We start from the raw sequence: 22,729 nt of genomic DNA, 5'->3' as shown, positions 1-22,729 counted from the left end.
AATTTGTGTCTAGCCCATCATTTAGCTCCTAAATCTATTCGTAAAGCAACAGATCTTATCAATTAGCTCATTGGATGCGTCACATTCTTGGCTTATATTTAGTGCTCCAGAGTTATGGTTATTAGGCCTTGATATGCTGCGGATATTCTGAATGATGGTTTTTAAGGGAAAACAAGAACTTGGTGGTTTTATTACCCTAAACCCGAGGTTATAGGTTCGATTCCTCCTTTTCTCAATATTGCTTGTAAAAAAAATAAAAAAAATTGCTGACAGATCCTATTAACTACCCACTAGTAAAGCACAAAACAAATGACCAGTGGAGCTCCCAGTTGCATTGAAATGTGACATACATAGCCATATAAGTGGGGTTTCAACTAAACCATATCTCTTCATGGGACCAGAGCAGAGCCACAGATATTTGAGTGATGCTAATTAACTTCAGCCCACTCCCCCTTTTCAACTTATAAACTTAGCATGTGCCGCGTGGCAAAACACTATTAGCTGGTTATATATCTACAATCCTTACTCATTCCAAGTTTCCATGCCCAAGGAAAATAGATTGAAAGCACAGCACAGCTAGCTCTTGCAAAAACTGGTTTTGCTCAATTTGAAGCTCACTGTCAAATATGGAGACCAGTGTTGCATGCTACGCCAGAGGAGCTTTTCCAGTGCGTAATGTTTCATCTCAGCATTCAAGCTCCCTAGTCTCTCCAGCTTCCATCTCTTCATCTTTCAATTCTAAGGTATTAACACATGGAGTTTTCACTTTCAGACATATATGCATGCAGATATTTTTGGCCAAGTTAGTACAAATTGCTGCTTGAGAATATACACCAATATATAATGGACTTCTTCTTTCGATACGTGCCCAAATGGTGCTCTAATGAAAATGGTGGATGAATGAAATATACATATTGTTAAAGGATTTTTGTATGCATGGCAGGCTTTGAGAACAAGCTCTCTATTTGGGGAATCATTGCGTATGGTGCCAAAATCATCCCTGAGAGTTTTAAAGTCAAAGAACAGTTCCAGTGTACCCAAATGTGCAATTGGTGATAGCTTGGTAAGATACAAAAAGAAACCTCATGTTATTTCCTAAAAGTTAAAACTGGCTTATAAAAAGAGCTGCAACCAGTATAGGCAAAAGGGTCTTTATGGAGCTTAAATACAAGTTTTTTTTTTAATTTAAAAAAAACAATTAATTTGTGATTGTAGGAAGAATTCTTAACAAAGGCAACCCCAGATAAGAAACTGATCACATTGTTGATATCAATGGGGGAAGCATTAAGGACCATTGGATTTAAAGTGAGGACAGCTTCTTGTGGAGGAACAGCATGTGTCAATTCTTTTGGAGATGAGCAGCTTGCTGTGGATATGCTTGCTGATAAACTTCTTTTTGAGGTCAGACTCAATCTATGTATGCATATTGCACAAAAGGGATAGTTTGAATTTTGCAGAAGAAATATACTTTTTTCAATGCATGTTACTTCTCCTAAACCAAACTTGATTGTAAACTCTGGTCTTCAAAATATTGTCCAAACTGATTTCTGTCTTTCAACATCTAGGCCTTAACTTATTCACACGTTTGCAAATATGCTTGTTCTGAAGAAGTTCCAGAGCTCCAAGACATGGGAGGCCCAGCTGAAGGTTTGCTAGTCTTATATGGAAATTCATGTATTTAATATATATTTGAACATTTACTCACTAGTTAATCATGACATATACAGGTGGATTCAGTGTTGCCTTTGATCCACTTGATGGCTCCAGTATCGTCGACACAAATTTCACTGTAGGGACAATTTTTGGGGTGTGGCCAGGAGATAAGTTAACTGGGATAACAGGAAGAGATCAAGTTGCTGCAGCCATGGGGATTTATGGGCCTCGAACAACATATGTTCTTGCTGTTAAAGGCTTCCCTGGCACCCATGAGTTCCTTCTTCTTGATGAAGGTTTGCTTTTCATATCACAAAATTAAATCTCATATAAAGTTCTCACCCAACAATGATTTGATCAGCTCACTTCTATGATAAATTTCAAACTTAATACATGGCCTCCCTTAATTTTCTCTACAAAATGCATTGGTTAGGAAAATGGCAACATGTTAAGGAGACAACAGAAATTGGTGAAGGAAAGCTATTCTCCCCTGGAAATTTGAGAGCCACATTTGACAACCCTGACTACAGCAAGGTCAACTCTGCTTTCCTAAATTTTATTTTATTGATGTGTTTTTAGAAGACATGCTACTTTCTTTTCTTTTTTTTACTCATGGTGTTATTTCTTGAATTTTTATTTAACAGCTGATTGACTACTATGTGAAAGAGAAGTACACACTGAGATACACTGGAGGAATGGTTCCAGATGTTAACCAGGTCTTTACTTATCTTAATTAATTAACACCCTTTGACATGCCTGAGTTTTGTTAATTTCTAGTCATGAAGCAAGATAATGCATCTAAAATGACACACAATTATCGGGTTTGCAGATTATTGTAAAAGAGAAGGGTATCTTCACCAATGTGATATCCCCAACTACCAAGGCTAAGCTAAGACTGTTGTTTGAGGTAGCTCCATTAGGCTTGTTGGTTGAAAATGCTGGAGGTTTCAGTAGTGATGGCCACCAGTCTGTGCTAGACAAGGTGATCGTTAATCTTGACGATCGGACTCAAGTTGCTTACGGATCCAAGAACGAGATTATCCGCTTCGAAGAAACTCTATACGGATCGTCCAGGCTCAAGGGAGCAGTACCTGTTGGAGCTGCTGCCTAGTGACAAACATTTACTTGGTTAATTATTTCCACCCCCTTTTTTCTTTTCTATTTTTGTTGGAAAAATTAAGCTATATAGCTCAAATAGTTATTGTGAAATTGGAGATGCAAGGTTGAATTTGTGTTAAGAAGTATAAATCAAGTAAAAATTGTTGAAAAACATTTTATCAGCAGAAAACATAAGCGTCCATGAATTTTAAGATCCATTAACGAAAGAGTTATATATGGATAGAAGTGCGCATGATAACTGGTAAGCTTCAAGTCACCAGTTGAGCAATGCACTGAGGTACAACAAATACACATTTCTCTGATGGAAGAAACAGAAAACTGTCTGTTTAAGTTTTTTTTTTTTTTTATAGACAAAGGGGTGTATCATTAGAATCATCAGCGAAAACGTTACAAATGAACCTGCATGTAGGAACGCAGCCTCATTAAAAACCTTTCTAGGAAAAATCACATTGGACAAATCCCTGGAGTAGGAAAAAGATTGCTACACTTGCATTGGACTACAGAAGAATAACATTTACACCAAAAGAAATAAGACTATCTGTTTAAGTTGTGCACTCGCAGAAAAGTGCCTTTGAAAAAAGCGGCAAGCCCACCAAGAAGCAGTTTGCTGTTGATGCAAAATAGTAGGCTATCAAAACAAGATTTAAAAGATAAACAAAAATAGAAATGTTGAGCCATTTGAGGCCTGCAAATTCTATAAGGCCTCGAATTCATTCCTTCAGATAAGCTTGGGCAAATTTTCAGGCCCAATGAAAATGCAATGCCCAAATCTCCATTATTATTTTCCTTTTCCTATCATATGATCACGTCAAACCATACTCTATCAACAATTTTGGAAAGACTTGGGGCATAAAGACATGATGGTAGTTTAGTTCCACATGTGATCATTAATTCTAGAAATCTGGATTAAATAGATTAACAGAGCCAGGTGTAGCTAGGCATGCTACTCTAGATATGGAATACAAACTCCCTTAATTATGCTTAAACCACTTGCCATGGCCAGAGAAAAATAAATTTATCAACATTATCAGCAAATTAATTCAAATTAATGTGAGTGTGTTTTTTTATATAAGTAATATTCTACTTTAATTTAATCTAAATTACGGGGAGGGGGATTCGAACTTGGATGCAGAGTAGCATGAAGCATATCGGCTCTAGCTAACTTGGCTAAGCCCAAATTTTAATATGTGTGTGTAAAATCTAGAAAAGCCTTAGCCTTAAAGGATTGTAGATGCCAATATATAATATATATGCCATCTCTGAAACAAATGGGATCAGAATATTATCGAAAATCGTACTATGAATTATGTCAGCTATTGCATGTGATGAGCAAGTTGGTCCTTAATTTCCAAATATGTTCTTGTTCTTCACTCATGTTTCCATTAATGAAGATTCTGAAATTCCACAGCAGAAATATGCCTTGGCTTCACTCAAAAACCCTAATTTATATATTTATATATAAATTTCATGCACATTATTCATCAAACATGCATGTGCTGCATCTTCTGGATCATTTATATTGGCGGTGAGTTATGATATTTTGAACATGGCAGCTGCGACTGCTGCTGAGAAAACCCAAAGTACTTAATTTCCAAGCTGCCATGTGCATCAACTGTATCCAAACAAATTAATATAATTATTAAGAGATAACTAAAATTATTTTATTAATTATTATGCTATATATAGTTTGATTAATGTAATGTAAGGCCTGCAGGTGCTGCAGGCTCATCATAATAAGCTTTAAGGCCGGCATTTATATATTAGGTTGAAAATATGTATATATATATATATGAAGTCCTTGGTGATGAATACTTGTTTTTGTATGTTTGAATTAAAGAAGGTATGAACACATTGGACTACGAATCATTGAGTCAAATCTTGAACTCCAAGACTATCGAATGGTGGGCGCTTGGCCAACTTTCTTGGAAGTTAAGATATAATTATCAAACATTTCATTTTATTTCATATATTTTTGGGCCACACATATCTTAATTCAAGCAATTAACTCATTTTTATTTCATTTCCTTGAATGTGAACTTTTCTATATATGCGCTCGTATGATTGATTGGGTGAGCATATTATCCATGTATCTATCTATCTAGTTTATTAATTCTAGAAATTTTGGGATTGCATATATAATTCAGTCAAAACAGCCACAAGCTACAAAAGGGCTAATACAATTAGTTTGAAGAGTGCTAATTGAATTTTTTTCTTTAATTATTTAAAACGTGTCTAGGGCCTAAGGAAAGGGAGGACATATGAATCAAACTAATTCCTAAACACTTAACCTTAAACCCTAAATTTCCTTTTGTCCACACTCACAATATCAAGACATAAATTTTTGGGTTATTCGTAGCAATGGTCCCTCAACTATACCCGTAGTTACACTTTGGTCCATCAATTCAATTATTAGTTGCGGGGGTCACTCAACTAGGTGCTAGTAGTCCCTCCGTCAAACTCTGTTAAATTTTCTGTCAAAACTGAGGGTAAGTTTGGAAATTCATCCACAACCCCTCCCTCTCCTCCACAACAATCCCTTTCTCTCTCTCTTTCTCTCTCTGAGCGAACTTAAAATTTGCAACCCCATTGGTGTAGAACAAAAGAAACCCTCTGCACGCCTAGCGGCTAGGCAGGCTAAATTCACGATTAGCAGCTGTGGAAGCAACTGTGTGAGCCCACCATCTGAGATTGTCTTTCATGTCAATTTCATTGCCCAACGCAGGAAACCTCCAATTCATCAATGGCTTCTCTCTCTTTCTTTGATCCCTCACCTTCCAAGCTTCAGAAAGGTAAGACCTTGGAATTGTAGACTCGTCAAAGACCTCATCTTGGCCGTCCTTCTTCCCCAATATTTGCAGCCCAGGAATGATTGAAGCCAAGTTTGAATCTTCTTTGTCTTCCTCTAAGAAAACAAAACCAAGATCCATAAACCCATTTAGCTCTTCAAATTCAAGGTCTGTCAAGCTCTTGCTCTCACCCTTCTTCTTCTTCCTCCTCCGTCTCGTAATCTTCTTTGGCGACTCTTCGACATGTCTTTGTATTGGGGTTTCAACTTATGTGGCTTCCTTGCCAGAGAGAATGGTGAAGAGCTTTGGTCTGTGGAGGACTGAGTCTGGTGAGGGAGTGGAGCTGAAGTTGAAGCTTGTTTTGGAGCTCAATTTGTCGCTCATGGACCTGGTACAGAGGAGGGTCGAGATGCGTAAAAGCTCTGGTTTTTATGATTCTTCTTCAATTTCAAGAACCGGGTCTGCTTCAATCCTTGATGGGTTTGATGAATTTGGTTGCTTTTCGAAGATTCCGAGCTGAAACCAGTAAGAATCATATAGCTCCATTACTTCGTCTGCTTCCATCAATGGCGTCGTGGCAGCTAAAGAAATTGAGAACAATTTTTGTTTGCGTTTGTGGTGCAAGTATTTGCCGTGGATGGCTTTATAGATGCTTACACCTTCCTAAAAATGAATAGAAAAATCAAAATATAAAAACAGAGAAATTGATGGATGTTTATGGTTGATGGTTTACAGTGAGTGCTGGGTTGGGGTGGGAGGAAGGATTGGGTGGCGAGTTTGGTACAAGGGAGGAGAAGCAATTGAGTTGTCTTTCTCTTTTCTTTTTTCTGCCCAGATTTTGGTACAAGAGAGGAGAAGCAAGGATTGGGTTGCGACAATGGAGGGTTGTGGAAGAATTTCCGAATTTACCCTCATTTTTGACAGAAAATTTAACAGAGTTTGACGAAGGGACTACTGGTGCAACATAGCACCTAGTTGAGTGACCCCCGCAACTAATAATTGAATTGATGGACCAAAGCGTAACTACGGGTATAATTGAGTGACCATTGCTGCGAATAACCCTAAATTTTTTTATATGGGAGTAATGCCATTATGTCACTACGCAACAAAGTCACTAATTACTATCAAACATTTGATATGCCTTGACCGCTACTTTTATTTCGGTGCCTTATTATGGCCGCAAAGGCATTTGTGTTAATCTCACTTATTTTTCCTTGGATTCTATAAGGATAAGTGGTGAAAGTTTTTTCTATTGAGTCCAAAATAGTAATTTGAATTATTTAATCAAAGTATAGATAATAAGTTATAAGGGGGTCTCATTATGTACTCCTCTTTTACAACAAAATAATATAAAGAGGAAAATTATATATCAAACGAGTGTAGGATGACTGTTTTTTGAAGTGTCACGTATTAACGATTCGTATAATGTATGACATGCTGAAGAATTACGTACCCATGTGAACTTCTCTAAACGTCAAGGGGGAAAATTGCCGATCGAAGGCCTATAAGATCTCATATTTCTCGTCAATATTGCCAGCTTAATTAGCTAGCTATATACCTATATCCATGCATGTGACCCGTATCACAAGCAGCTTCCATCACATTTGACATTTCTCCCCCAATCGACTTCTGTTGTACGTACGGACTGAGATTTTGCCATTTTCACGGATCTCAGAGCTCATCCTTTTCCATAAAGAATTCAAAATATTCCACAGAACCCAGAAATATAGCTTCATGATTACAAAGAAGAACGTGCATTACAAGTTCTTGAACCCCAAATGTGCATGCCATGTGCCTCTGGGGGGCCTCAAATCAAGGGCATGCATATACTTTCAACATTTTTTTTTTCAAATCTTGGAATAATAATTAGGTTATGTAATATTTTCACAGAGTTCACACCATAATCTCGACTGGCTCATTTCCTGCATATAAACCCAAACCCAGAAGAACAAATCACAAGTTGTTTCACACTGGGACGCGTAGTATCTCTCATCTAACATGATTCTTGGATTTTTTTTAAAGATCTTCATGATGACCCATTTGAAAATAAAATTCAATTATTTTTTCTATTTCTTCATGGGGAGTGATGAAGATTATTGGAGAAAAATAATACATTTCTATACACACATGAACTGTCACAAAATTCCATTCTAGCTAATCATGAACTCCACGTCGAAACCTATGTTTTTAATTTTATTTATAAGCTTATGTAGCTGGCAACACAAGTCAAGTACGTACTTGAATAGGCTGGCATAAATGGGTTGTGTCTTATAATAATAAGCTGTAAAGCCCTCTCCACCACCTCCACGGCTCCAGCTTTTTATTATTCCCTTTGTAAAATGTCTGGTAGCCTAGTACGGTTTTGTTCCTTTTCCTTTTTATTATTCCCTTTGTAAAATGTCTGGTAGCCTAAACTTATACTACCGGATTTGTGGATTTGAATCACGCGTTTTGGCAAGAATTATTAGTGTATATGTCTGGCCTTCTTTGTATATACAAATGCAGTAAGCATGCAAGAACTATTTTCCCTATTGGGTTTGATTAATCAAGTAAGGGGAGATCAAATTAGCATAACCCTAGTTGGTAAAAAGCTTTCTCCCTGTTTACAATGAAATCCGCATAATAATAACGTGCAGACATCCGAATGAGAGAACTGTATACAGTATATATATGTACATTAGTTAATCAAAATTAAGTATATATATAGTGGTATATTAATTATATAAATATACTAAGCTTATTCTCTAATATTCTACTTGAGTATAACAATCTGGGATTCTAAAAAGATAAGGATTTGCAGAGGAGAGATGAGCAACAATCCTAAATGATATTATTCTTTTTCACTTTTATATACCCTTTACTGGTTTGGTTTCACACTTGAAATTTCTCCAAGTGTATAGAACATCAATCACTCTATAAGGATATATAAATATATAAATATATATATATGAGCTGTCGTTAGTGATTGAGCTTAATTATGGATAAACTTAAACTAATCCGTAATTAAGAAAGATAATTAAAAAGAGAAACTCCAATGAATGGTGTAAAAAATACGTCCTTGTGACGCCTCCAAAGCATTGCTTAGTTAAGGCCAGCATGCAGGCCCCGTCCTTCACTTCACTTCACATGATGATCAGTTTTGCAATTGCCACCATATAGATTTGAGATTTGGTACCTTATCTTTTTCCAATTACTTGTCCATTTCTGCTTGTTTTCTTTTTAAGACGGATCGAATTTTGGGTCCACAATTAATCCAATTTCACTTGATTGACTCCTTAATCAATCAAAATTTGCTTAATTATTCTTCTTCTTCTTCTTCACTGTCCACACATATATATTATACATGTTAATTCATTTATATATATTAATGTTCATAAAGTAATGTTCTAAATTGAAATAATTTTCTTGTGGGGTCTTAAACCAAAATATTCTCCCACCACTCATTTTCCATGATTTCTTGTTTGAGACCACCTTAGCCTACTCATATGTCATTACATATATTTTACACTCATCAGAATCTGATTTCTGAGTTTTTTTTAATTTTTTTTAATTTATACAATCGATAATATTCTATTTTAAATTAATCAAAACTACGGGAAGGGAATTCGAACTCGGATGCAGAGTGGGGAGCATATCCGCTTTGGGCAACTTGAATGGACAAATGGCCTCCCACAAAATTTTTTTTTTTAAAAAAAAAAAAGAGTCTCGTGCACCATTCAAAGCAAAAAAGCCATATTTGGCAATTGCCCCAAAAATGATATAATGTACAATTAGGAATGCCAAACACATCCATGTTATCAAGTGCTCAAGTTCCGAGCTCTCGACACGTGTTAATTAGAGACAGCAAATCAGATACAAAAACAGAGAAAACGAAATGGTACGTAGAACCATGTGGACCAAGTTAACGGTTGTTCATGTTTAATTTTTGGCCCGGCACAATTCAATTGCTTTGGAGCTTCACGACATAAACTGCCTCCTTTGAGTAACAGCCCTCGCATTTTGTGTACTTCTTGTCCATTGGAACTAATTTTTCTATTAATGAGCTACTTAGCCATAATTAATGCTTTATGTATAATCACTAAGGTTAAAAGTTTCTTGTCTATGCCTATGCAATGTACGAGTCCGAGGCTTGACGGAATCGTACATGCATTTTTCTTTAATCAATAGAAAAATAAAATTTGAACTTGAGATATCTGTCAAATTTGAGAAGATAAGTACTAATAAATTCTGAGCTCGATTGTAACACACACGAAATTAATCCCTCAAACACTCATTTTTATCCTTATTTTAGGGATGAAGGTGTTACTAGATGAAAGAAAGACCATGCATGGAATTAGTAATCACCAGGCTTTGTAGCATAGTAATAATGTCCTTTACTCTAATTAAAGAAAGGTAGGTAGACTTTGTATTTTCCGTTCTAGTTTGTGCTCAAATTAAGATTTTGTTTTGCCATGGCAAAACAATACACACTTACGAAGTCTAAGGGCGTTAACATATAATGTGGACAACTTTATTTGGTTTGAGGTGCCCCCTGATCTTATTTAGGACGCCTATTATTATGTGATTTTTTGAGTCGGGGTTAGGCGTTTTGTCATCCCATTGTAATTCTTCGTTTTATCAATAAAGTTTCCCTCGTTCTGTTGAGGTTCTCTCAAAAAAATATAAACACACTTGATTTTTATCTAAAGTTAAAATCCAAAATAATCAACCCCATGATATATACTTAGGTATAAACATGACTGATGACATATATGTATCACCTACTCAAGATAAAATTTGAAGTAATATTGGTACATTTGTTTGAAAAGACTAATAAAAAACTCACCTACTCAGAAACCTTTGACAAGTTTCAGAGACAAAACCAAAGCATCTTTGACAAGCTTCAGTAATGTATTCTTGCAGGGTAAGCTTTGCGCGAAGTTTCCTCTCCAAAATCAATCTACATTTCAACTAATCCAAGAGACCAAGAGCCTAGCTCTAGCCTCTAGCTATGTAATCAAATGTTACTAATTAAGCTTAACACCGAAAAAACATGTTACTAATCAAGTGTCCGTACAGATTTAGCAATTTCATTAGTGAACTCAAATTGGAATATTGTATCCCCAAAAACAAGAGCAAGAGCAATATATACTAGTATGCAGACCTACCGGATGAGGATCTACCTAATCATATTAGGTGGCCAATGTGTTAAGCCATTAATCATGGTGTCTACGCTTTAGGTGGACAGTGCATGCCTTGATTTGTGTATATAGACTTGTCTAATTTGGACTCTCTAAATCGTTGGTGGGTTGAATGAGATTGTTTTGACAGTTTCTTATAATCATTTTGTGTTAGGTGAGATTAACTGCCGGATTATGTGCATGTTCATGTACATGTTTGGCCGTATAGTTGGTAAATGTACTCTTTCTTCTTTTCCTCTCACACATTCTTGCGCCCGGAGAAACTCGAGGCGCAAGCTCTTGCATCGGAGAAAAACTTAATTGCCTCGAGTGATCAAACAACTGTGTTTACATACGACTCTGTTGTAGATAAGACTCTGTTGTAGATAAGTTTTTCTCCTGATACGATGCGATATCATAGGACACAACTTTGCTTATTGCCGCCTAATTTATATTTCACCCTAAAACAAAAATATAAATCAGTGAAGCCAAAAACAAAAATATATTAATGTACACATTTTCTTGTAATTAAGGTGCTTTGTGCTTCTACAGCCAGCCAGGCTTGAGCTACAACCGTTAAAACAGCATATCACCATGATCTCATAAGCCACCGAAACCATCATCCCCGCGAAATTGACCAAAACACCCTCACCAGAAATCTAGACAGACAAAGTTATCACCCTACCCAAAGAGCCACCGAAGATCGCGTAAATTACAGTAGAGAGACAAAAGCCAACTCGGTCATATCGTGTCAGAGATTTTTCCAGATCCGCTGCGGACGTTACAGTCCCAGTTCCGTAATTTAGTACCAACTTCATGGGCTTCCAACTGCCGCCCAGGAAATTACACCAAAACTCACTGCCCTGCCCGTTCGGCTTCCCGGGAAATGCAAAATGTATCAAACGGAAAACAAACCAATCACAACCCCAAAACGCTTGAATCTCAGAAATCATCGTCCATTTTCCATAAATTAAACAGAGACAATCATCCCTCTTGAAAATTGGCACTCACGGAACCCCAATTTTAGTGTTACATGATTTTCTTCACCGTTTCTCCCCAGGTTTCCCGGGAAACAAACAGGAAGAAGAAAGAAAATAAGTCGAGAAAGAAGCAACACAAAAATTAGGACAAAAAAGTACAAGTATTTTCCGTTTTTGCCATGACTGTAATTCAATTATACAGAGAGACCAGCACTAGCATTTCTAGACACACTCTAAAGCCTGAGTAGTATTCTTTCCCTTTACAACACCCAAAAAAAAAACTAAAAAAACCTTTTTTTTTAAGGACCTTGCAACTGCTCTTTACTCTTTTGCTTCGCTTCGATCGAAAACGCCACCGTATTTACAAAAAAGGCCAAAACATTTCCCTGAATTACCGAATCTACCAGGATCTCAGGTCGTCGGAGATCGAGCTCAGGAGGTCGTGCAGGTCACTAGACGGGGGCTGGCCGAGGCGGAGAGTCTCCAGCACGCGCTCGAAGACGATCACGTGACAAGGGATCCGGAGCACGCCCTTCTGCTCGTAGCCGTACTCCTGAGCCGACTTGTTCAGGAGCTCGACGAAGACCGGGTGGTTCAGCAGCTCGGCGTGAACAACGAACCGCTCCATCTCGTCGCCAACGTAGACCGGCACGTGTCCCTCGGGAACCACCGGTTCGCCGGCGGAGGATCTGCGGCGGCGGAGCTTCACCCGAAACGACTCGCTTCGGCGCGGGCGGGACGACGCCGTGTCGGCCGAGCGCAGGAGGCAGTACTGAGACGAGTCGGCGACGCGGGAGAGCCGTCTGATCAACTGCTTCATGATGATGATGATGTGTACGGACTGTGCGAGGAGCCGAAGAGAGGAGTGTTTTTAGAGAGAGAAGAAGAGATGATGGAGTGGTGGTGGGTGTGAGAGGTGTGAGGGGAGAAGTGGAATATATAAAGGGCAGGAGAGGGAATAAAGAAAGGTGAGGAGAGGAGAGGGAGAGAGAAGGTAATGTGAGACATGGAAAGGTGATGATGAGAGAAGGTTGGGAGGTACAATTAGGCGTACTTGGCAGGTACAATAAGTGAGACGGACTTTTCTTTTTTCTCTTTATTTTATTTTCATTCTTACCCTTAATTAAACTTGGATTAAAATAATGCATCTTTCTTTATTTCTTGATTACAGAAATGTAGATTAATCTTATTTTCGTTTTTGGTTTTAATTGCGTATTAATAGGGCACCATCATTAGCAGGTAAGACTTGATGTTTGGCGTTCATATTTGATCTGATTTTTTTCAAAACTTGAGTACGAAAAAGAAAGCTTCTATTCTACTATGATATCATACTCTTAATCCACCCATATCTTTGTCTATGCATACTCAAAAACTGTTATGAATTTTCTCGTAAGTTACATTATAGTGCAATAATTCTTGGAATGTTAGAATGTTGTCCGTACACAAACACAAAGGTTTTTAAATTGCGGATACTAAATGGTATGATGTGAAAGTATTCGTTTAATCGATAAAAATTTCGTGTGACGCCACTGAAATGAACCATCGTCTGACAATAACAATGTGCGACATGCTATTTATTTATTGATATTGAATTATTTCTTTGAGAAATCAACACCAGAAGCAAAGTCATTTTTGTGAGAAATCGGCATGGAAAATCGAAATACTTTTTTTTTGAGCAATCAATGTAGAAAGTCTGCGCATTGTGTCGTCGATTAATTGTCACATAATGTATTTCTTACAAATAAATCAATCGTGAACAACTATACATTAATTGTCACGTAAGAATAATTTTTTTTAACGAATGTATATTTTCCCTTTAAAATTTGGGTGTTATTTAAGCAATGTTTGGTAGTAAAAACATTCCCTTTATCCTTTTTTTTTGTTTTTTTGTTTTACCTTCTTGGTTGTTTACTATTTATCTTTCTCAATGGGGGTTCAATCAGTGGTCAAGAACAGTAATTAAACAATGGATTAAGGCAAATCTAGGGCGCAGATCGATGCCTTGATTGATGCACAAACAAGTTGCTATTGAGACTTTTGCATGCTCCAATCATTTGGTGCCACAAAAAGAAACCTACATAAAAATAAAAATAAAACATTTCACAAGAAATCAAACTCTCACGGGATGATTTTATGGCATGTTTGCCATTTGCTCAAACAGATGAGAACCAAACAAAAGTCGAAGACTGCCTCAAAGTTGACACGATAAAAGTATCGCATTGCCTCTTTTTCCCAATTTTTAGGTCAGATTTTTCCTTTAATTGTTTTTGGAAAGCGATCCTAGATTTTGGTAGAAACTTCTTGTATTTACTTATGTCATAATTTCTTTCCTTTTCTTTTAGAAAAAAAAAAAGTGTGGTTTTGTCAGAAACTTCTTGCATTTTAGTAAGATATGATATACCCTCTTATTTGCACTCGAGTTCGATTCTCCTCCCCACTCCGTATAGTATAATCAGAATATCGCTTTGTTTATACAATTCATTACACCTTATCACGTAACTCCAATATGGCAACTCTCACATAGAGTTGAGAAAAGTAGGTTTACTTATGCTGCAAGTTTATGATTATTCAACTATTGCTTCCTCTACTTTACTGGGATGGCTTAATATAAAATGGAAAACGCGAGCAAGTGGAAATTACATTTTATAATATCTGAGTTTAAATTAATTAAGACAATACTTAGCTAAGTCCATGTCATGATGCAACATCTCTATAGTCTTTAGTGACTACTTCGCAATTGCATGTGTGAACTTTGCAATAGATAATATAACTATATTTGAAATGTACGGCAAACCCTTCAAAAATTTAATTGGGTCAAATAAACTTTGCTATAAAATTATTGGTCCATTCAAATGAAATAAAATTGTATAATTCAGTTGATTTCTCAACGGAAGTTTCTATAAAGGACACTTCGAGAAAGAGGCATTTTGCTTATTTGCCTCAAAACTCGTCCCCTCTTAAAAACACCTATACAATTAAACCAATAGGTGTTACTTTACTAACTCAACAAGTTACTTTATTTAATCACAAATTATATACAAAACCCCCCACCCTTTATTAAATCGGGTCGTTATGTTTAAGTGTGTTTGAAAGTAAGTATAATCAAGTTACTGTAATGTACGGGAATATGAATCGAATTCAGATGCAAGATGACGGACACGTTGTTTAGGTCAACCAGCTTAACCCGTATCTACCATTTTGATTTTGAATAACATTTCATATTTTATACCTATATATTAAGGTTTTTATGTATAAAGCTAGTAAAACAGTAAAAATAACCGGCCTAAAAAGGGGGACAAAGTGAGAATTAAAACCGCTGGTAAAGGACTTGGGCAAAAAAGCAAAGCGAAAAGGAAGGGAGCGCAATTAGCGGTTTCCGGATGGGTCGTGTTTTCCGTAGTCCGTTGCAGGTACAGTTCCGTGACTCCTGATTCACGCTTTTAAGCATTTTTGTCCTCTGCCTCTTTTTCTTACGTGTCACTTTTTCCCTCCCTCCACCCGGCCTCCGCTCCCGTTGTATCAACGCGCCAATGGGATATCGCCGCTGGTCCGATGTGCTCGCTGTGGTCGTGCGTTGCGTGTGGCCCTGTGGTCCGCTTTATAAAGCCCGGATAAAAAGTGGCGATTTATGTGTTCGTCTTTTTCGGGATAAAGTATTGTATTGTGTTTAAAGGTTTAAAAAGGTGCATTACATAAAATATTTTTTTGGATTGATTTTGTTTTGTGGGGGAATCAGAGCAACTTGGCACCAGAAAAATTGTGAAAGAATCCCCACAAAGATTAGTCCCATGTATGTCACATTTCGATTGCCAGTCTTGTCACGTCAGTGGGTAAAGGCTGGTTTACCAGAATATTGTTGGTGTAATATTTAAGCAAAGATTAGGATAATTTGATAATTTTGCTAAGGTCAATTTCCCTCATGTGCCATATTTATCGCCCGCCACAAGTTATCCACATGCGTGTGTCACAAATTATCCACATACGTGTTGATTATAAATTTGTAGCATATATGATGTCTAATTTGATGATGCAAACTTAGTTCATTGAACTTCTCTCAAGACAAATTTTTAATCTCAAGGAGTTTAATTTTTTGACATGTTTTGATAAGTAGTTCTTCTTTTTTAAACGAATGTATATTCGTCATTAAAGAACGAATTGTCGATATTGTATCGATAACGCGTCGATATCATTTTCAATAACATGTCAACAACAAAACATACCGACATGTTATCAATACATTATAGCAATATCGATACAATTCCGTCCTTCATTTACAAATACTGTTGATGTCCAAAACTGAATTCAACTTAAAAGGGGTGAAGTGTGGTTTTTTTAGCAAGTGGTGGGAAGGTGAGGACCTTCGATAGTAACGCCTTGAGCAAGTAAGCAAATCTGCAAAAACTAAAGAGACAAAGCAATCGTCCAAACCTCGGCACCGGTGTGATACCGGCTGAATGCTCTCTGATACTGAAGTCAGCAGAGTATAAGGTAAAATGTGATTTTGGCAAAGTAAGAATGAGGTAAAGATTAATTACCTTTTTACCTTGGCATCTTTCCCCTTTTACAGGCAAAAATGAAGTGGATGGTTGCCCAACTTTTGATGTGGGACTTTGGCCAAATCATTGTGGTGATGACACATGTCTCAAGATTTAGGTTATGCGAGCTTGGTTTTTGGTAAGTGCCTTCGGCATGTTGTTGTTTAATTGGAGAAGGATGTCCTTTCAGTACTTTTGGTCAAGGGCGGAAGTAGAAATTGATCTAGGAGTAGCTTGAATATTTTAATTCGAAAGTATTTCTCCATCCTCATATTTAGGTTAAATGTAAAAGATTTATATACTTTAAGTAGCTTTATGGAGAAATAGGGTAAAAACGACATGTTATAGTGGTGTATAGCTAGTGGATATAATCCAATTTATTCGGATATGGATATAGTACCTCCCTCGATTGAAAATCAGAATTTGCGAGATTAACTAAAGTCGAGATTCATGTGTAAAGTTATTCCCCTTGTGTTGGTCTAGATTAATTTGCAGTGTCGTTTCACTTTAAAATTTGACAAATTTAGCGCTCAAACCCAAAGGTTTTTGAAGTAATCCAAAACGTTTAAAACATTAAGAACGACACAAAAGTAATATTATTACTATATAATCTTTATACACATAAAGATGTGCATGCGCGAAGTTGCACAAGAATTAAAGTTTGAATGACTCATCCTCCCTAATATTCATGTCATACATGACACGAAAGAAACTTTGCTAGGTTGGATGTGCTACAAATGGACAAGAAAAACCAAAGATTAGGGAAAATATGTTTCATTCAAAGTTTGTGGATGGAACTAGTTAGGCAAGTCTTTTTTCTTCTTAAGTTTACTTGAATTTTTAAATATTTGATCAACCCTACTAGTTCTCATTGACTCGTGATTTGCTTGCGTGATTACATGTAAAAACAAAATTGTGGAAAAAGCTAATTAAAGCTAATGAGAAATGGGCTTATAGTTCAAGTAATTTAGAGCATTTATTCATGCAGTCAGGGTCTTAAATTTGATTTTTCCGGCCTTCAATATCGCCCGTATAAAAAAGATTAAAGCTCATGATATGACTGGATCGAAATTGGCTCATTTTTGTTGTGGCACTAAGTTCCTAGTAACTTTTTGTTGTCCTAGCTAGGTCCTACTTATTCGTACCAATAAATACATGGTTTGAACAAGTGCAACTAGGTATAAGTGGTCCATAGATTCAAAATTTAGGGGCTGCAACTTAACCCTAGTATAAAGTTATATCCACTAGGTAGCTTGGGCGGCTGTGGAAGATTTACAAGCTAGTTGGAAAATCCCTGCTTTAATAAGTTGAAATGAGTACCCCTGCACTGCATGTACTTTATAAAGAAGCATCTATAGGGACGTATATGCCTAAGCTCCTCTCTTTACCAAATATTTTTCCAAATATATTGGCATAATTCTATTAGAATTATTAGAATATGTTGAACACATACAAGGCCAAAAATGAGATCATAATATTCAATAATATATATATATATATATATATATTCGTAAACAAATATATATTGAAAAATCAATACCGTGTACATATGTACATGCTAAATAGATTAAATATAATTTTCTGAGATAGAGATATTTTAAAACAAAGTTGATCCAAATATCTTTCAACTACATGGGCATGAATAGACAATACTCACGGCTCATCACGTATGTAAGATGAAAATTTGTTAATCACAATAGAGTGAATACTTGTATTTTATTTGGTCACGACACCAGAATGTCGTGACTAGGTAAACATGTTGGACTATTGTACACATGCTAATTCGATTTTTAAAAAACTCTACTTCCAAATGATTGAATGATTATTTCATTTCAATACTCAAATCGAAAACCTTGAATATCTTGCAATGATAAACGAGAAGAAGGGGGTGACCTAAAGCATTTGAAAAACATTGATGGCTGAAATGTGAACTCAATTTGGTATTCCAAGTCCTTCAACTTGTTAACTAACCCATGTTCTTTAATTGAATCAACTAACCAACTGTCACGTATATAGTTTATTAATTTAAATCAGAAAACCCAGAAGCCATGTTGATGCCTTACCAAGGTGCACCGCAGAACAATAAAATATTTCTTTTAATTTTCAAAATAAAATAATTTTTGTTTATGGCTTCGTCGTCGTTGAACTGTGAATGAACAATGGCCAGCTTGAAAAAGTCATCTTTAATCATTCATGGCAGCTCATCACCACCATCACCGTACCGCTGCTTCCACAGACCGCGTGGAGAGATAGCGTGTTTAAATTATTACCAATAATGCATGCAAAAAAACCAGGTCTTATTAATTCCATAGCTTCCGTTCTGAAACTTCCAAACATATATGTATATATTATATATATGTAATGAACAAGAAAGAAAATCTCTGCAAAATTTTCATTGATTGTGACGGCCGATCGAGGATTGAAGCTTCACGAGCAAACGTCCTTGATTGATCTCTAAATATTTCAGGTTAGTGCTAATTACATGACTCTCTTTTTAAACAAGATTAGGAACCTAATTAACTTTGAATTAATCCATATGCATGCACACAATGGAAGGGAAACTAAAGCTTTCAAATGCTTTAATGTTGAAAGCATATGCCTTAATTCATTTGTGGTGTAACATTTGTAGCATATTGGCAAGCTCAATTTGTTCCTATTCTAGCAGAATATTTAGAGGCTAGTTTTAGGAATATTCCAACTTAAAGTATGGAGGGAGGAGGACCATTTATAATCACTTTTAGGGAATTTCAAAATTCCAAAAGCACTACTATATGGTTGTCAAAATAATAACGTTTGGTTTGGTTCTGCTTGGAAAGCTACAAGAGAGTTCATTTCTTGCAAGATATATATTGCACTTGATCAAGGAGATTAAGTCACCCCCTTCTTCTCGTTTATCATTGCTAGATATTCGAGGTTTTCAATTTCTTCTTCTTCTTGATGCGATGGATAGCGTAAAATGATATTCAAGTATGCTTGGAAATTTATAAAAATTTGTAGAACCCCATGCTTTATTTAGTGACAAGAGAAACTATTGGCGCATAGAAAACAAAGTATCAGAACAAAACATATGCCAAGAGGAGAGGCGGCAAATTTATGAATAAAAAATTTCTTGAATTTTGAATAGTACTCGAATGAGTTTACTGTTAAGTACAAAAAATGAATAGAGACCCAACAAACAAATTTAGACGTATTCATCTCCCTTCATGGCTGCAAGCCACTCTGGGTGATGACAACAAAAATCAGACGCAACCTGTGTACGGTATACTAATATATTTTACATGTTTAACATCAAATTTGATAAAATGGGGCAGGCAGTGGATTGATCGAAGCCATGAAATTAAATGTCCTTTTCTTTTTGTAACCATGCGACTCTCTCGTCCTATTGGTCAATCAAACTGTGTTTATTATCAATCTTAATCCAATTCCGACGTAAATAAATATGGTTGGATTACAGAAAGTAGAGGATCCAAATATAAGATTGATATTTATAGAAGGTACATGGCATTTTTCTAGTCGCATCTAGAAAAGTACACAAACGTACATAATAAGGTTATAAAATCAAATTTGGTTGAATATTTATGCTTACATGAAAATAATATCAGGTTTGCCAACAAGGTCTAGTCCAATGAAAAAGAGGTATTGACTTGTATAGAACAATGGTCATAGGTTCGAACCCCCACGGTATCCTTGTAGTGTATGTGAGAAACACTTCTCCTCTTGTAGTTTAGACTATCAATTGTATTAAAATAAAAAAAATTAGGGTTCACTTTCACACAGACTCGGAGTAAGCAAGAAAGACAACAAAAAGAAAAGAAATTCAACAATTGTAGGCTGTTTTTTTTTTGTTTTGGTGTGGGACCATTTGTATTTTGTAGGGTTGTAGGCCGGGTTGTTGGGTTCAAGTCTTGTGGATGAAGTTGAAATCTACGTAATAAGTGGGACTGGGAGAGCAGGGAGGGCAGGGAGGCCTACACACAAACATAGCCCGTTGAAAGAGGTGCAAAATTTGGCACACTCTAACCCTATTTTTATATAGATGGATGGATAGATATAGACATGATATGGAAGCCGTTGCCGTCGTGCCGTACAGAGAGTGAGTGAGAGTGAGTCGTATTGAACTCACACAACCACACACCAACACCCTGCCCTATTGTTAAAGTCATTAGCACTCTTGCGGGCTCCACCTTATCCACGTGGCTTTGACTGTGTTTGTTTGCCATCAATTACTAGTCAAATTATGTTCAAAATTTTGAAGTTTTAGTCTTGTAGTTTAATTTGTTTTGCAATCAACTTCAAATCATAAATTTCGTCAAATTAATAGATGTAATTCGACGTGGCTGCATGATAACGCTATGCGTAAGGGTATTTATGTCTTTTCCAAAATCTTTGCAGTCAATCTTAAGAATTTTGTCTATTTTTCTTGACATTGTGAATCTTTGTAGGACTTATTACTAGTCAAATTATGTTCAAAATTTTAAAAATTTAGTCTTGTAGTTTAATTTGTTTTGCAATCAACTTCAAATCATAAATTTCGTCAAATTAATATATGTAATTCGACGCGGCAGCATGATAATGCTACGAGTAAGGGTATTTCTGTCTTTTTGAAAATATTTACAGTTAATCTTAAGAATTTTGTCTATTTTTCTTGACATTGTGAAACTTGTAGGACTTATTTGTAACCAAACAAAATTACATGACTTAAAACAATCAAAATTGAAGTGACGATGATTAATAAAGTGGAAAATGAGCCAAATCACAAGGATAGAAAATGCAATTTGGCCTAACCTTTAATTGTCAAAATCGAAATAATTGAAGTGAAAAATATTGCTTCAAAGAGGGGGTTTTATCACACAGACACTATCAATGTGCCATACTAGTCTGCAAGTTAAATCATTTTTCCACTAAACTAGATCCCGGTAACTAATTTCAAGTAATTCAGTAGATGTTGAAATACTTTATTTTTTGCATAAATAAATAAAAAACTTTAGTCGTCGCATAAAAAAAACTTTAGTCGAAGCTTTGACTCCCCCGATCCAAGCCATCAATAGAGAAAGTTTTCTTCTTAATTCTTTTTCCAAGAAGAAAAACAAAACACAAGTATGAGTTGAACTTTGAATATTGGTTAGCACTTCGCCTTCAATTAGAACTTAAAAAGGGAACATACCAGGCAAGTCAAACCGTACATGTTCCACCAGGAACATACCAGGCAATATCACCTATGTATTTTCAACTTCCCAGTTCCTATAAATATTCTCGTCAGCTTCCAAGATCTTGCCATCACATTTCCAGTCAAAGATTTGTGTTTTTTATATTTCTGGTCTAAAATTGCAACAAGGGTGCTGCAATAATCTAATCAGATTGGCCATCCACAGCTTATCCCTGGCACTTGACTGACCTCTTGTCGGCTCTCTTATCAATTATGAATTTATGATAAACACGCATAGGCCACACTGCTTCCCTACATGCCTTGGATTTTCATGGAAATAAATTTTATAATATTTGTCAGAGATTATAAACGTCTAGATTTAATTCAGTCTTCATTGAATTTTCGAGATTTGACCAAGAAAATTGGTGGCAATATCAAACTATTCTTCAACTTGAAGGCAGCTGCCTCTCTCTGAGTAATCAAATCTTTCAGTCTTGTGCAGCCTTCTAACTAACATAAAAACTATTTCTATTTGTCCCTAATTATGACTCCCGGATTACATTGTTGCCAATACATTTACGGTTGTTGGTGTCAAAGGCTGATTCCTCTAGTCGAAGGTTTGCTAACTAACCAACGATTGTGAGATTTACTTCAAATTAATTTACGCGAATGAGTTTTATTTTGTAACAGTCAATAATGCGATCAACAAATGTCATATATTATTACTCTTTTGATGTATAAGATATTATTTTTCTTTTTAATACAAGTGATAGTCTGAACTACAAGAAAGGGAGGATTTCTTACATACACTACTAAGGTGTCATGAGGGCTCGAACTTGAGATCACTAATCTATACAAGTTATACTTGTTGGCATAATACATTATTAAGATCGCTCAAATTAGGTTGTCTGTATATGTATGTTGTATAAAGGAAAGGCTATAGGTTCCCAAGAGCGAGTGAGCTTCATTTCTTTAGTGGCAAATCTGATTCTAATAATTTCTCAACGGCTCTTTTGGATCTATCCATTAGAGTTTTATTATTGGTGTTTTGCTGATCTTAGAACAGTGTACTTAAGAGAGGTGCCCCCACCTATTGGCTTGCATGCAGTCAAAGGGTGACGTTTATGAAGTTAGGTTCTGTACATATTATATGTGGCCGGATATATATATTAGTTCTTAATAATGACTTTGCGATCAAGCCAAAAGTAAGACAACTAAAGGGAGCACCAAAGAAAATTTTTGGCTTTGAGTCCTAATATTCTTGTATTGTGTGTGAATTTAGTATATTACCACTCATTTTAATAGGAAATATCTTATATTAAAAATAATAAAAATGGAGCACCAAAGCAGT

The 22,729-nt window shown here is 36.1% G+C and overlaps 2 protein-coding genes and 1 pseudogene across 2 annotated transcripts; 1 reads left to right on the top strand and 2 right to left on the bottom strand.

Moving 5' to 3' along the window:
• Positions 1-522: 522 nt before the first annotated feature.
• On the top strand, positions 523-2,883 carry LOC110768976 (sedoheptulose-1,7-bisphosphatase, chloroplastic). Its single transcript, XM_021972867.2, has 8 exons — positions 523-743; positions 944-1,063; positions 1,216-1,401; positions 1,566-1,647; positions 1,728-1,949; positions 2,087-2,187; positions 2,298-2,369; positions 2,483-2,883. Exons 1-8 carry the CDS (start codon positions 627-629, stop codon positions 2,762-2,764), a joined length of 1,182 nt encoding a protein of 393 aa, XP_021828559.1. The 5' UTR covers positions 523-626; the 3' UTR covers positions 2,765-2,883.
• A 2,507-nt stretch (positions 2,884-5,390) lies between these two features.
• LOC148295167 (uncharacterized) lies at positions 5,391-6,122 on the bottom strand (annotated as a pseudogene).
• A 5,537-nt stretch (positions 6,123-11,659) lies between these two features.
• Positions 11,660-12,712, bottom strand: LOC110768970 (auxin-responsive protein SAUR72). Its single transcript, XM_021972858.2, has one exon. It carries the CDS (start codon positions 12,515-12,517, stop codon positions 12,098-12,100), a length of 420 nt encoding a protein of 139 aa, XP_021828550.1. The 5' UTR covers positions 12,518-12,712; the 3' UTR covers positions 11,660-12,097.
• Between the last annotated feature and the right edge of the window lie 10,017 nt (positions 12,713-22,729).

This window comes from Prunus avium, chromosome 4 (genome assembly GCF_965620075.1).
Source record: "Prunus avium chromosome 4, drPruAviu1.hap1.1, whole genome shotgun sequence".
Classification (NCBI taxonomy): domain Eukaryota; kingdom Viridiplantae; phylum Streptophyta; class Magnoliopsida; order Rosales; family Rosaceae; genus Prunus; species Prunus avium.
This window is presented reverse-complemented; position numbering and strand designations above follow the sequence as displayed.

What these genes read in the sequence shown, in the direction of transcription:
- LOC110768976 (XM_021972867.2), top strand. Translation starts at nt 627, where the DNA reads ATGGAGACCAGTGTTGCATGCTACGCCAGAGGAGCTTTTCCAGTGCGT. An exon ending in GTGCAATTGGTGATAGCTTG is followed by an intron (nt 1,064 to 1,215) that starts GTAAGATACAAA and finishes TTGTGATTGTAG; the next exon opens with GAAGAATTCTTAACAAAGGC. An exon ending in TGGTTCCAGATGTTAACCAG is followed by an intron (nt 2,370 to 2,482) that starts GTCTTTACTTAT and finishes TCGGGTTTGCAG; the next exon opens with ATTATTGTAAAAGAGAAGGG.
- LOC110768970 (XM_021972858.2), bottom strand. Translation starts at nt 12,517, where the DNA reads ATGAAGCAGTTGATCAGACGGCTCTCCCGCGTCGCCGACTCGTCTCAG.